The sequence below is a fragment of the Bos mutus genome, chromosome 7 (assembly GCF_027580195.1).
Source record: "Bos mutus isolate GX-2022 chromosome 7, NWIPB_WYAK_1.1, whole genome shotgun sequence".
Taxonomy (NCBI): domain Eukaryota; kingdom Metazoa; phylum Chordata; class Mammalia; order Artiodactyla; family Bovidae; genus Bos; species Bos mutus.
The window spans coordinates 87,186,422-87,200,139 of NC_091623.1; the positions used below are offsets into that span (position 1 = coordinate 87,186,422).

Sequence of the window (13,718 nt, forward strand, 5' to 3'; positions counted from 1 at the left end):
CCGTCTTAAAGTTAGGAGGCCTGGAATGCAGAAGCAGACGTGATGGATAGACTATTGTGGAAATCAGCGTGGCCTGAGACCGGTGAGGCATCTTTGAGCTCAGGACCTTACAGACCTCGAGGAGGGAGTGAAGTAGTGAGGCCCTGTAGGGTCCTGGGTGCCGGGGAACCCGTTGGGGAACGCCGGGGAACAAGGGAAAGGGGCTGGTTGCGAACGGTCAGCGCCCGGGGGAGGGGAGGGGCGGCAGGGAGGCGGGGGCGTGGGGAGCCCGAAGCCCGCCCTCCTCCGGCTCCCCGCCCCTCCCCTCGGGCGGCTCCCTGCGCTCCGCTTACTTAACCTGCCCGCGGCCGCAGCTGCACTCGCACTCCCCCACTACTCGCTTGCCCATAGGTTCCGCGCGTCCTCTCTCTCCATGGCGCTCCTCGGGCGGCTGTTGCCCCTGGCTCTGGCGCTGGCCCTGGGCCCCGCTGCCACCCCAGCGGGCCCCGCCAGGTCGCCCTACCAGCTAGTGCTGCAGCACAGCCGCCTCCGGGGCCGGCAGCATGGGTAAGCGGGCGCCCAGTCGGGATCGGAGGGACCGGGCGTCGGGGCGACCGTCGGAGCGGGCTGGGGGCGTAGGGGACAAAGCCCGAATCAAAAGCAGGCCTCTGTGTGGGACGCTTGGAGGGACCAGCCCTGCAGGAGATGGAGGGAGGGGAGTGGGGAAGGTGGAGAAAAGTCAGCAGGAGGCACTGTGTGGAGGAAACGGATGGAAGAGCTGACCTGGGACCTCCACTCAGGCCGAGAGCGTGAGCGGGATCCCGGGCTTTGAGCTTCTCCAGGCAGATAGGAGTTGGCGGCTGTCTGTGCAGAGTCACCGTGGGAAGGTGGCCAGGGCAGGCAGGGAGCCCACCCAGCAGGGCGCAGGTTCCAGTCCAGCCAGGTCCTTGTCCAGCACCTTCATATGTGACACTGGGACCACACAAGCTGGCAGCATCCAAGGCCCCCAGGCCCCTGTCACCCGGCCAGGCCCTAAACCCACCACCTGGCACCAGGCACACCAAGGGCAGCGTCTGCTCCCCTGCTGGATGAAGACAGGAGAGTGTGCTGGGAGTCACACACGTACAGATGGGGAAACTGAGTCTGGAGTGGCCACATCACTTCCTCACGGTCCTGCAGTATGTATGGGAGCTGGGATTGGAACCGCTCTTAAAACACTGTCTGAGTTTGTAAATTTGGGACATTATCATTGCATGTATTCCTTTGAGACACTGAAGATGTGTTGGTTTTCTGGGGGCAAACCCAGGCAGCAGGTCCAACCTGGTAAAGACCCTGGCCCAGACCCAGGCAGAGGTGGGTTTGTTTCCATATCCCAAACTCAACCATCCTGCTTGACATATAGCCAGGGTTTGCTGCCTACCTGGGTGCACCAACTCCTCTGTGACAGTTAGAACTATATGTGGATAGGAAGGAAATGGCAACCCACTCCAGTATCCTTGCCTAGAAAATCCCATGGACAGAGGAACCTGGTGGGCTATAGTCCATGGGGTCACACAACTGAAGTGACTTAGCGCATATGTGGATAGAGTTGTGTCGCAGCCCAAATGCCCTTGGGTCTGGCATTTGCTCCCAGTTGGTGCCCAGACCACCCTTTGACTGGGCAGATCTGTACTTAGATCAGAACGCAGTGTTGGAAGTGATTGGAGTTGACTTCATAGGGTTCTAGAAAGCCTTGACTCCCTGCCCTTAGAAATGGCCCCTTGTTGGGAGTAGTGTCCTTGTTCCTCTGCCTGTGTGTGCCTGTGGTCGTACTTGGCCTTTCAGATGCCCAGGGCTATGGGGAGGGGACTATGTTGGCAGTGAGTCTGGCCCCTCTGCAGAGTGAAAGCCATCCAGGCCATGCTGCAGCCTCATACCCTGCAGGAGAGAGGAGAGCACGGGGGATGTCCAGGGGTCTTTCAGGAAGTGAGAGACTCACTTTTGACTTCTGCTGGGTACAGAAAAGTGAGGGGGGCAGGACAGAAAGACAAGGAGGGAACGAAGCATCAAGTCACAATATGAGCCACTGGCATGTCCATGGTCTCTGCCCAGCGCACTGTTGGCCTTCTGCCTTTCCTGCCAATGGAGTATGTCCTGTTTGGGTGCGACAGTCCCTCCTGGGAGGGTTCTGTCCCTCTGTGTCTTCTTAGGCACTCAGTCAGGAAAAGGCACCCACAGCATTCTCTGTCACCTGGAATGGTGGCTCCCGGCGCTCCACAGTGATGCTTCCCAAAGGTGCCGATGGGTCTCCAGCAGGAACCACCCCTGTAACAAACCTCCTTCCCTTTGAAGCCCAGAAAAGTCACAGACAAGCTGGAAAATAGTTGTGTGTGTGTTTTTTTTTTTAATGCAAATCTTTATTATAAGTTTCAGCTATTAGGTCAGCTTTCTCCCTCCCCTCCCTTCCCGACCCTGCAGGCTAATCATCTTGCAGGGCAACTGGAAAAGCCTATAGTGGTCTGTGATGGGCAGGATGGGCTAAGCATTCCCAGGTGTGCTCCCCTCCTCCCCCAGTAAAGTCTGGACACACGGGCAGGTGGACTGTAACGAACAAAACGAACGGTTTGCAGATGCAGCTGCGTTTACTCTGATCTAACGGTCCCTGAAAACTCACAGGCTGCCTGGCTTAGCCCATGGGGGTGGCACCCTGTGCAAAATGGACAACCTTGTTCAAACTCCAGCCCTCTTTCAAAGTGAGAACTGGTGGGAAGGGAAAGGGAAGCTCTTTTGTTAAAGAAATGTAGTGTGTGTGCTTCACAAGACGTCAAGGAAGAAATAACAAGTGGGTCCTGCTCACCATTTGGCTTCCCAGTTGGCACTAGTGGTAAAGAACTTGCCTGCCAATGCAGGAGACATAAGAAATATGGGTTTGATTCCTGGGTTGGGAAGCTCCCCTGGAGAAGGGCGTGGCAACCCACTCCTATTCTTGCCTGGAGAATCCCATGAAGAGAGGAGCCTGGCGGGCTTTAGTCCATGGGGTCATAAAGAGTCAGACATGACTGAAATGACTTAGCAAGCATGTTCACCCTTTATCCATCACACTTTTACTTTCATCTTCACCACAACCCAGTGAGCTCTGTGGTAGCTGTTCCCATTTTACAGATAGAGAAACTGTGGCTTTGTGACGTGGAGTGACTTAGTCCAGAGACAGAAAGCTGTTGGGAAAGTAGAGACTGTGATGCTGTCTTTCGACTCCCGGTTGTTATCTGTGTTGCTATAGAGAATAAAACAACAATACTGAAAGAGAAGTAAAAATGCAGTCACACTTCCAAATGTCAGCAACCAGAACTGGACTGCATTTTCTGAAGCGCTTGGTTTTCAAATCCAAGTTGAATAGCAGAGCTGTTGTGCTTGAGGCAGAAGGCCCAGAAACAGGGTGCTCATGTCAATTAAACTTCAGTATAAATTTCCTATGTACACAGCCCACCCATCCCACCCTGATGTGAGAGGGAGTAGGTCACAGAGACCCCCAGCCTCGGCTCCTGTCTAAGAGGGCAGCAGCAGTGGAAACTCAGTCTGCAGAGGAATGTTGGAACCACATCCACCAGAGACTCTGAAGGTTCGCCAAACGCCTACGGAGAGTTGTGGAGAATTCATCGACAGTAATTATTTCCTGCTTGGTCAGATAGAACTTCTGAAATTGTACAGAAATAAATAGAACCTCCAGCTGGAGTGTGGCCAGCAGGGACTCTCTCAGGGTTATTTGGGGACTGCTGTAACCTATGAATACCAGGCAGCAAACTGAGAAACAAGGTGGCTTCTGTAAAAACCCTCTGGAGGCTGTGGGCGTTTGGTCAGATCCAACAGGGAGTAAGGGGGTAGGAGCTGTCCTCCCCCTTGGCTTGAGGTTTCCTCTCCAGCCTCCGCTTCTCTTGCCCTCAGGTCCCTACAGTAACTCACAAATATTTGCTATGCCTCCTTGGCCCACTCAGCTTTGCCTGGGGTGAACCACAGACTGGACAAGAGGTGACATCCACATGGTGGAAGAGACAGGGCAGAGAATTAAAGGGTCCGTGTGCCCTCCCTCCCATCCAATAAGCTGACTCTGAGTATTTGAGAGTTGACCAAGTTCCTGGAAAAGACCATGCATCTCAAATGATGGCTCTTGATTATATTTGTAAAGTATCAGAGGAATTGATATTTAGAATTGATATACCTGAAGTTCTCTGGTCTTTGTTGCTGCATGCAGGCTTTCGGTAGCTGCGAACAGTGGGGGACGATGCCTAGTTGCGGGGCGTGGGCTTCTCACTGTGGTGCTTTCTCTTATTGCGGAGCTCAGGCTCTAGGCACACAGTAGCTGCAGCAGGCAGACTTAGTTGCAAGTTCCTGGCTCTAGGGCACGTGGGTTTCAGTAGTTGCGACGCAGGGACTCATTCATTGCTATTCACAGGCCCTAGAGCTGGCTTGCTTCAGTAGTTGCAGCATGCGGGCTCAGCTGTGGCTCTAGGACTCTAAAGCTGGGCTCAGTAGTTGTGGTGCATGGACCCAGCTGCTCCTCCGTGTCATGTTGGAATCTTCCTGTACCAGGGATTGAACCCATGTCCCTTGCATTGGCAGGTAGATTCTTACCCACTGAGCCACTAGGGAAGTCCTGGGAGCAGTATTTTTGACAAGGCTATTCCAAGTTCCTCTGCATCCAATCTGGTGCTTAGCCCCACCTAGAATATAAAAGAAACAAATCAGAACACCTGCCCCCAGGGTTCTTTGCAGGATAGCTGAAAGGTCACACACACCCTGATTAGTTTTGGGTTGTGTTCTATACCCAGCATCAAACAATGGCTGTATCACACACAGGTCAGCGGTGGACAGAAGAGTATCACCTGGGGCACCGAAAGAGGGCTTTCTGGGGGGAGTGGGATGCAAACTGGGGCCCCAGTAATAAACGACTTAGTTCAGTGAGTGACTGTCTCCTTCCGAGGTCCTGACAGCAGCTAGCTTGGCCATGCCCGCTAGTTTCCAGGCTGGGCATACCAAATAGGCTGTGTTTGGGAGCCAGGCAGCTGCCTGGGGATGCAGAGGATGTGTGTGTGTGGAGCTGCCTGGGGAGTGCTGGGGCCTGGACCACAGGACCAGCGATGCCTGCTGGAAGGCCAGGTTCAATCCTGTGGATGTGTGGAGTGGGGGTACAAACAAAGTCTGGGGGCCTCTCTTCAAAGCTGCTGCTGTTCTTAGCAAACACCACTTTCTTTTTAAGGTGGTGTTTTCCATCTATAAAACATGTAGCCTAAAAATTTTAAGATGTTTTTATTTATACTTACTAAATGTCAGTGTCAAAGAAGAATGTTTAAATGAAATGATGTCACTGTATGATATATACTTTGACAGTTTTTGAATTTGGGATATTTTTGGGAGGGATGATGGAAGTCTGGATCACGAGGACCAGAATGTACCCCCAAGCTGACCGAAATGACTGTATCTTCTCCGTATCTAGAACATTCTGGTGACCCAGGAGGGCCCACGTGGTGGGAAGGACGAGGAGGCAGGTGACATGCCGACCGTTTGCTAACACTGCAGCTTTTGTTTTCAGCCCCAACGTGTGCGCTGTGCAGAAGCTCATTGGGACCAACAAGAAGTACTTCACCAACTGCAAGCAGTGGTACCAGAGGAAGATCTGTGGCAAATCAACGTGAGTATCCGTAACCACCGATGCCCACCAGCCACCCAGGAGGCCACCCTTGGTGTGCGTGGGTTGCAGGTGCCCCCCGGGTGTGGGCCAGCCTTTTGGAAGGTGGCACCGTGTGCAGAGCCACAAAGATGCATGTGTACACATGTCAGAGAACTGTGTGCTTGGGAGTGGCATTTTCAGTAAGCTGGCCGATTTTGTTTTACACTTTTAAGGCGCCTAACAAGACTTGGATATGTTTTTTAGGGCCGACTTGGGATCGCAAGAAACATGAAACTGTGTGCGGGCACTTCTTAATCCTCACTAAATGATACAAATACAATGATTCAGTGTAGAAGCCACCAGCCTCTGACTCTGGGAAAGAAAAGCCATTGGTGAACTTATACAGGGTTCTTGCTCTGTGTTTCAAAGTGCGTGCATGCTAAGTTGCTTCAGTCATGTCCGACTCTACGCAACCCTGTGGACAAGCCCACCAGGCTTCTCTGTCCTAGCGATTCTCCAGGCAAGAATACTGGAGTGGGTTACCATGCCCTCTTCCAAGGGGTCTAACTGACCCAGGGATCAAACCCATATCTCTTATGTCTCCTGCATTGGCAGGTGGGTTATTTATCTCTAGCATTTCAAGGTAAATACCCTCCAAAAGACTGAGAGTGCCTAGAGATATGCACAGAATGAGGCAGCACAGCATATTAAGAACACAGGCTCAGACTCTCTGATTCGAAGGTTGGCTCTGCCACCTACCTGGGCAGTTGGCTTCACCTTTGGAAGCCTCAATTGCCTCATCCATAATATAACAATAGGACTACCTTACGGGATTGTTCATGTGAATGAAGTAATACACAGAAGAGGCTAAATTTGGAGCCTGGCACATAGTAAGTACTCAGTAAATGCTAGTTGCTGTTGTTTGCAAATCTTAGCTGCATAAACAGAAGTGAGACGCCAGGGGTTGTGGCCCCCTGTGGTTACAGTAGAGCTTTCTGGTGCCTCTAGCATCATGAACAGCATGGAGGGAGGTGGCGTTCACCATGACTGCCCTGCAGCCTGCGTGTTCTGACAGAGTTCTGGGGAAGCCTAATCTGTTTTGGCACCAACCATCAAAAGATCACAAAGCTGGCTCTCTCCAAAAGATGGAAAAATGTGCTGTGCAGAGCTCCCTGAGACACTCGTGAGGACCTGGGCTTCCTCTTGTCTGTGTAATAAGAGGATTAAGAGATGCTGAGCCACTATCTTGAACCCTTTCCCATATTAGAGGTTTTTAAACATATTGCTTGTGACTTGCTTTGGAGCAGATGTCTCCTCTAACTGAAGGAAGGGTAAACACTCTCTCCGTGAAATGCACATAGAAATAAATATCCCAGCTTGTGACACTGATTGTGTCCTAACACAATTGTCAATCCTAGTATGGATCAGGGAAATTGTGGATTGAGCAGAGGTGGGGCAAGACCAGTAGCATCCCATGAGCCTGTCAAGGGCAGGGCAATGACAGTTGGTTCCCTGCTTGACCAAGCCCAGCCCCAAAGCCAAGAGTTAAGTGAGCTAAGAGGATCCACCTCCCAGATTTAAGGAGGCAACAAACCCCCAGCCAGAATTCTTGCTGTTGTGGACAAGAAGAGATTATGCAAATTATATGCCACGTGTCCTTCTCTGGTACCCAAGTTAAAAAAAAAAAAAAATTTTTTCAGTACTTTTTGACTTTTCCCATGTAGGTATATTATCAACTAAAATAAACACTTAATTAAACACAGAGCCAGGCCCCACATAATTGCATCTTGGAAGATGACCGAGCCCTGGGTTTTAAGACGCTACCATTTTGTTTGTTCTGGCTTCCCTAAAAATGGGAGCCACTTGTAATGTCAGCTGACAGTGGGTGGTATTGGCCATGGTATTTCAGCGTGGCCCCGTGTTGAAGCATTTGCCTGACCAGTTAACAGTAGCTTGGGGACATTTTCAGCATTCCCCGGCTGACGCTGCTCTGAGTCGCCTTGGCTGATTGGCTCTGGGTACCTACCTCCTTCTCCACTGATGTGTCAGGATGGGCGCGGGCAGCATCCACGTGTTGGCCAAATGTTCTTGATGACGAGTCATCATGTTCTTGAAGACGTGATGGTGCAGCACCATAGAGCATAGGGGGAGCCCAGGTGCTGCAGGGGGAGGGGTAGACGTAGGTGTGGGTGGGGAAATCAGAGTGCAGAGTGGGGCCCAGGGCCCAGTCCCAGCCGTAGGGCAGATCTTACAAACCCACAGGGGATAATCTGAACCTACAACTCTACCAAGCAATCTGCTGTTGCTTTGGGCAGCTTATAAAAGAGGAAATGGGGATAGAAAATCATGAGTTGATTAAAAAAACCTTATGATCCAGGATAAGAAGGTCCCTCCCTGGAACATCACGTGCAGCAGCAGGAAGGTGAAGCTGACTGGGGGGAAGGCCAGAGAACTTGGGGAGGGAAAGGGGAAGTGGATGGACTCATCTCTGTTGTCCCCGAGAGAGCTGAGAAGAAGCAACCTCGCCGTTTGCTTGTGCCCCAAGGCTGAAACCCATGAAGGAACTGCCATCTGGGTCCTGGGAATTCAGTGCCCATAGGTGGTCAGCAGGGGAGGAGAGAGGCCTGTGCGGGCTGCAGATGATGTCATCCTGGTGAGAATGGGCCCTGTGGTACACTTACCTGGGTGAGGACCAAACTGTGAAATGGGAAGCACAGTGGTGGTCGGAGCAGAGAGCGCCATCTCAGCATGGGGCCAGCCTGGGCAGTAGGAATTTTCTCAGGGGCAAGGCTTGAGCCAGGGGTGTTTGTTGGCGTGAAAGGGAGCCAAGTGTCACGGGAAACGGGTTGCACAGGTCCCCAGGGGACCCCAGACCCACAGGAGAATGCAAACTTGGAAGCAGATAAGTAGCACTAAGTACGGGATCAAGGCATGAAGACTTTGCCATTTCAGGTCACACAGGGACCCAGGAGCCTGGAGCCAAGTGTCCGCTGCTGGGAGGCCCTGACTTCACCTCCAATAGAGGAGGGAGGGGCAGAGTCACAGTGTGCGCTCAGCACGCCTGTCAGGCCACTGCATCCATCTTCTGCAGACAATAGCTTGTCTGCATTGTCCCAGAAGAGTCCTGGTGCTACTTGTCAAGCCTGATACATGGGTTTTATTACAGGAAGTAGTTACCAGTGGGCCCCTCTTCAGTGATGCAAGTGAATTTTATTACTTAGAAACTCATTTTATTTCAGATCCTAAAGAGCACCAGTCAAGCAAAGAGGGTGATTTCGCGTCTCCATCTGATCAGTAACCGTAACATTTTTATGTCCAGCAGCTGAAGCAATGGTGCAGGAAATGGTGCTCAGGAAGCCCAACAGGCCTCCTTTGTATGAACCCCCATGAAAGGGAGGCCCGTTTAACAGCCAAGTCAGAGCTGACATCATGGAGATGTAATAATCACAGCAGGAGTCCAGGCATCCTCCACGTGGCACAGGGAGGGCCAGCACAGGAGCCAGCAGGTGGGGGTGGCCATTCTGCACTCCAGAAGCTTGCCGCTGTGTCACAAGCAACATCATTCACAGGCAACTGTAGCCATTCTCTAGAGCCAAGATGAGCTGGCAAGACATTCCCGTTTCCCCAGTAGCAAGCGTGGCTTTGCCCAAAGGCTGAAATATTAACACTTCTTCAATACTGTGTTCAGGCTTAGGCATTTCACTTCTACTGAAGCCAGCCAGCGTATGGTCTAACTTTTCCATCAGTTCTATAGAAAACAGCAGAGCTATTTGCTATAGATCTCATTTGTGCAGGGCACCCAGGGACATCTGTGATGAAGCTGAGCAAGACCCTTCCTTTCCTTGCCCTCCTGTATCCTACAACCTTGGTCCCAAAAGGAAAAACAAGAGGATGGTGAGAAGCCATCTAGGGATGGCAAGCTGTCCCCTGGACCCACAGCAGCACCTCCTCCCCTGCTTCCTATTCCCTGTGCAGCCCGCTGGATCCCCATGGCCAACCTGCTCTGAAATAACTGAGATTTTACATACACCAAACTCCAGGGTTTTACCAAATGCCTCGACTGTGCAGGGTTTCCTGATGGTTCTGTCCCATTCTGTACTCTCCTAGCAGGCAGCTTTGTTGTTCTTGTTCAGTCACTTAGTCGTGTCTGACTCTTTGTGACTCCATGGACTGCAGCATGCCAGGCTTTTCTGTCCTTCACCACCTCCCAGAGTTTGCTCAGACTCATGTTCACTGAGTCAGTGATGCCATCCAGCCATCTCATCCTCTGTCATCCCCTTCTCCTCCTGCCTTCAATCTTTCCCAGCATCAGGGGCTTTTCTAATGAGTCAGCTGTTCGTATCAGGTGGCCAAAGTATTGGAGCTTTAGCATCTGTCCTTCCAATGAATATTCCAGACTGATTTCCTTTAGGGGTTGACTGGTTGTATCTCCTTGCTGTCCAAGGGACTTCTAAGGGTCTTCTCCAGCACCACAGCTGGAAGGCATCAATTCTTCGGAGGCAGGTTAGCTGACAGGAAACCTTGTTCTCCTGAGTATGTACGTGAGTCCATGTACCATTTGGGTAAGTGGTAGGTGGAATGATGTCACACTAATACTGTCTACATCCTCATCCTGAATGTGTGAAGATGTTGCCTTACAAGGGAAAAGAGAGTTTCCAGATCTGATTAAGTGAAGGCACTGGGTGGGGGTGTGGCGGAAGGCAGGTTATCCTGAATTATCTGACGAGACGAATATAATCATAAGGGTCCTTATGCGATGAAAGCAGGTGAGTGAGAGTCAGAGAAGGCGATATGACAATGAAAACTGAAGTTGGAGTGGTGTAACTACAAGCCAAGAACTGTGGGCATCCTCTCAGATGTGGAGAAGACAAAAATAGATTCTCCCCTAGAATCTAGGGAAGGAATACAGCCTTTGATTTTAGCCTCATAAGGCCAGCTTTTGACACTATTATCCAGAATTATAAGATAATACATTTTTTTAAATTTTATTTTATTTTTAAACTTTACATAATTGTATTAGTTTTGCCAAATATCAAAATGAATCCGCCACAGGTATACATGTGTTCCCCATCCTGAACCCTCCTCCTTCCTCCCTCCCCATACCATCCCTCTGGGTTGTCCCAGTGCACTAGCCCCAAGCATCCAGTATCATGCATCGAACCATTTTTGTGGTTTTGAAGTCACTATCACTAAACTTGTGATAATATGTTACAACCACAATGTGCTTAGTCGCTCAGTTGTGTCTGATTCTTTGCAACCCCATGGACTGTATGTAGCCCACCAGGCTCCTCTGTCCATGGGATTCTCCAGATGGGCCCTATCTATTAACTTAGACAGCTGTGTTATGGGGAATTTATTTATTACATGTGATTTGATCAGTGGTTTCATGCCGGGCACGGCTTTCAATGAAATTATTAACCTAACTTTATAAAGTTTATACCTGGGATTTTTTAAGAAACAGCTCAATGACTGAGCGCCTAGTAAATAGCAAGCATCTGGTAAGTGTTTTTCACAGGTTAGCTTGTTTGGTTCTCACAGTCACCCTTTAAGATCAGTATGATCATTAGCCCATTTACAGAGGGGAAGACTGAGGCTCAGAAAGCCTAAGTCATCTGCTGGCAGGTGGAGGCGGCCCAGTTATTCTATTGATATGTGCTGCCCCCAAGGAGAACTGAGCACAGCAGCTAGCGTTGGTGACATGGGGAAAAGTCAAGTGAGCAGCCCTGGAGGACCTGGGTCATCTGCCCCAGGTCTCTCTCTTCAGCCCTGAAGCCTATGATTCTGGGTCGCAGGGAGCAGAGGAGGCCTCCTTGGAGTTCGCAGAGGCCCTCTGGCCCAGAGCCACCAACCTTTTCTTGGTTGTTCACCCCCAGCCTGGCAGTCATTCTGAACCCCTGTTGCAAGGGTGCTCCCTCTCTAATCAGATGGAGAGCATGGGAGCTGAAGAGACACAGCCAGCATCCAGGATCCCCCCAAAGACCCTCACATGCCACATACAGACAGACTGTCACCAAATATGTCAGTGTATTTTTCAGTGGCTCTATCTCATCACTCACCATCTGGACCCTGGTAAATGGGGTGAGAGTGGAATTTTTGTTGCTGGACAGCAGGTTAAAACAAACCCTTTCTTACCAGGAGTTCAAGAGTTTGATTTTCTCCTGGGAGGCTTAAGAGAGCTCAGTCGAGTGCAGAAAATGAACCCCCATCCAGGCAGGTGCATGTCTAGACGACCTCAGTTTGCATTTGCTCTGCAATTCCCTTGGAAATCATGATGTGCTGGATGGTTTACCTTCGGTCACAGGAAACTGGCTCTCAGGCCCCATTCCTTATTCCACTGTTTCAGAGTTTCGTCAGTCCCTGGGCATTTACAGCTGTCCCAGCCGCCAAAACTGTGCAGCATGCTTGGGAGAGAGTGATTGCTTTAACTTATTATGTTAACTCCTTAGACAGTTATTCTGAGGACAGAAAAAAAAAAATAATGCTTCTCTCTTTGTCCAATTGTGAGTAGAACTTTGGAGGGGAATGGAGGAGAGCTCTCAAACTCTCTTTGAACTCTTAGACCTCGGATGGGCACTACTTTTTGTCCCCCCACCCCCTACCTCCCTCAAATTCCCTTCTAAGTCATGAACCTTCTCTGATTTTATTCCTCAAACTGCTCTTCTGACCTGAGAAGCTAGAACAAGAAAATTTGTGTCTCATTGCCCTAGAGGATGTTGTTTTTCTGAGGTTTCTGCTTATTGGACTGTTTCAGGCCAAGGAGAAGCCAGGAGTCTTTAGTCAGAGCAGCTTTTGCTGATAAGATTCAAGTCAGAGACCAGCAGATTGGTCCCCTCTATGCTGGAAAGCCAGGGAACTGGGGAGACATGGTTGGGGGCTCCCTGCGGTTCTCATGCTTTTCTGCACTCACCCTCAGACCCACAACTGTGTGACTACTCCAGCCCCGTCTCCCACAGCTCTGCGTGTGTGTCCCCAGGGCCAGAGCCCCAGGAAGGTGACACACAGGGCTGAGAAGAGGGTGTGCCAGTCCTGAAAGATTTGGTCAGGATCGTCTCAATGGGCTATCTTCTTGGGCTGCAGTTTCCAGCTGCCCTCTTCCTCTCCGGGGCCAGGTGGACTGGTTCTAAGAGCTTGTGTTGTTGGGATGGTCAAGCAGGGAACCGGCTAGATGTGGAGGTGTTTCAACCCAGAAGGCCACTAGGCTGAGGTGAGAGGCTTGCTCACCTCGTGCACCCAGAAAGTGCTGGGGATGCCAGGCTGTGGGTAGCACTCAGGAAGAGGAGGGAGAGGCCAGCAGCATGAGAGGATTAGGAGACGGTCAGAAGGTGTCCTGGCAGGAACCACCCACACTGGGCTAACCAGCAGACAGCCTTTGGCTGTGGGGGCGGGGGGTTGGGGGCCTGTGCCCCCACAAGGGTTGGTGTGTCCCCCATGTCCAGAGAGCCCACCTGGAGAGGAGAGGCAGCGAGTGCTGCCAGGGGTTAGCTTTCATCACATCGGAGAGACCCCCAGTGTCCTTTTAATGTTAGACTTTTCCAGTTAGTCCACTTCCCCCTGTATATGTACACTGTCAGCAGCAATGGAGAAGGGTCTTGACTTGGTGAACTGCGAGGAGAGTCCTGGATCTGACCCGCCCCAGCCGGAAGCCTTGGAAGTGCCTTCACCCCCAAAACATTTGCAGCTTTCTGACTCCATCCCTCACTTCCTCCTTCATGCTGAGATGTCCCTGCTCCCCCACCTGTCTGACAGCCTCCATTTCTCCTGTCATCGTCACCCCTCCTTCCCCTCCACATATATGTGGCCACCCGTGAGTTTACTCTTGGGGAGCTGGTTTTCTGTTGTTCTCAGTGGAATCCCGGTGAGCCGTTGAGCTCTCCTGTGGTGAGCTCTTCTAAGCTTTGTGAGACTTGACCCCATCCCACTTCCTCAACCCCCACCACAGAGCCCCGGTATTTATCAGACAAAGCCTGAGAGTCCACGCATGCGTGTCCCCAGTCCTGTGGGCTTGAGGCTTGTGGCTCTCCCTACGTTTAACTATGAGATGCTGGCAGACACTCTCCTCCTTTGAAAGAGTGCTTTTCTGCTCCCTAGAAATTAT

General features: G+C 51.2%; 1 protein-coding gene across 1 annotated transcript in view; it reads left to right on the top strand.

Moving 5' to 3' along the window:
* The first annotated feature begins 339 nt into the window (after window positions 1-339).
* The window catches only part of TGFBI (transforming growth factor beta induced), a 33,697-nt gene continuing 20,318 nt past the window's right edge, over window positions 340-13,718 (top strand). The window contains exons 1-2 of the mRNA XM_005890391.2: window positions 340-546; window positions 5,546-5,644. Coding sequence (XP_005890453.2) covers window positions 413-546; window positions 5,546-5,644 — 233 coding nt within the window. The 5' untranslated portion in view covers window positions 340-412. The remainder of the gene's footprint in view (window positions 547-5,545; window positions 5,645-13,718) is intronic.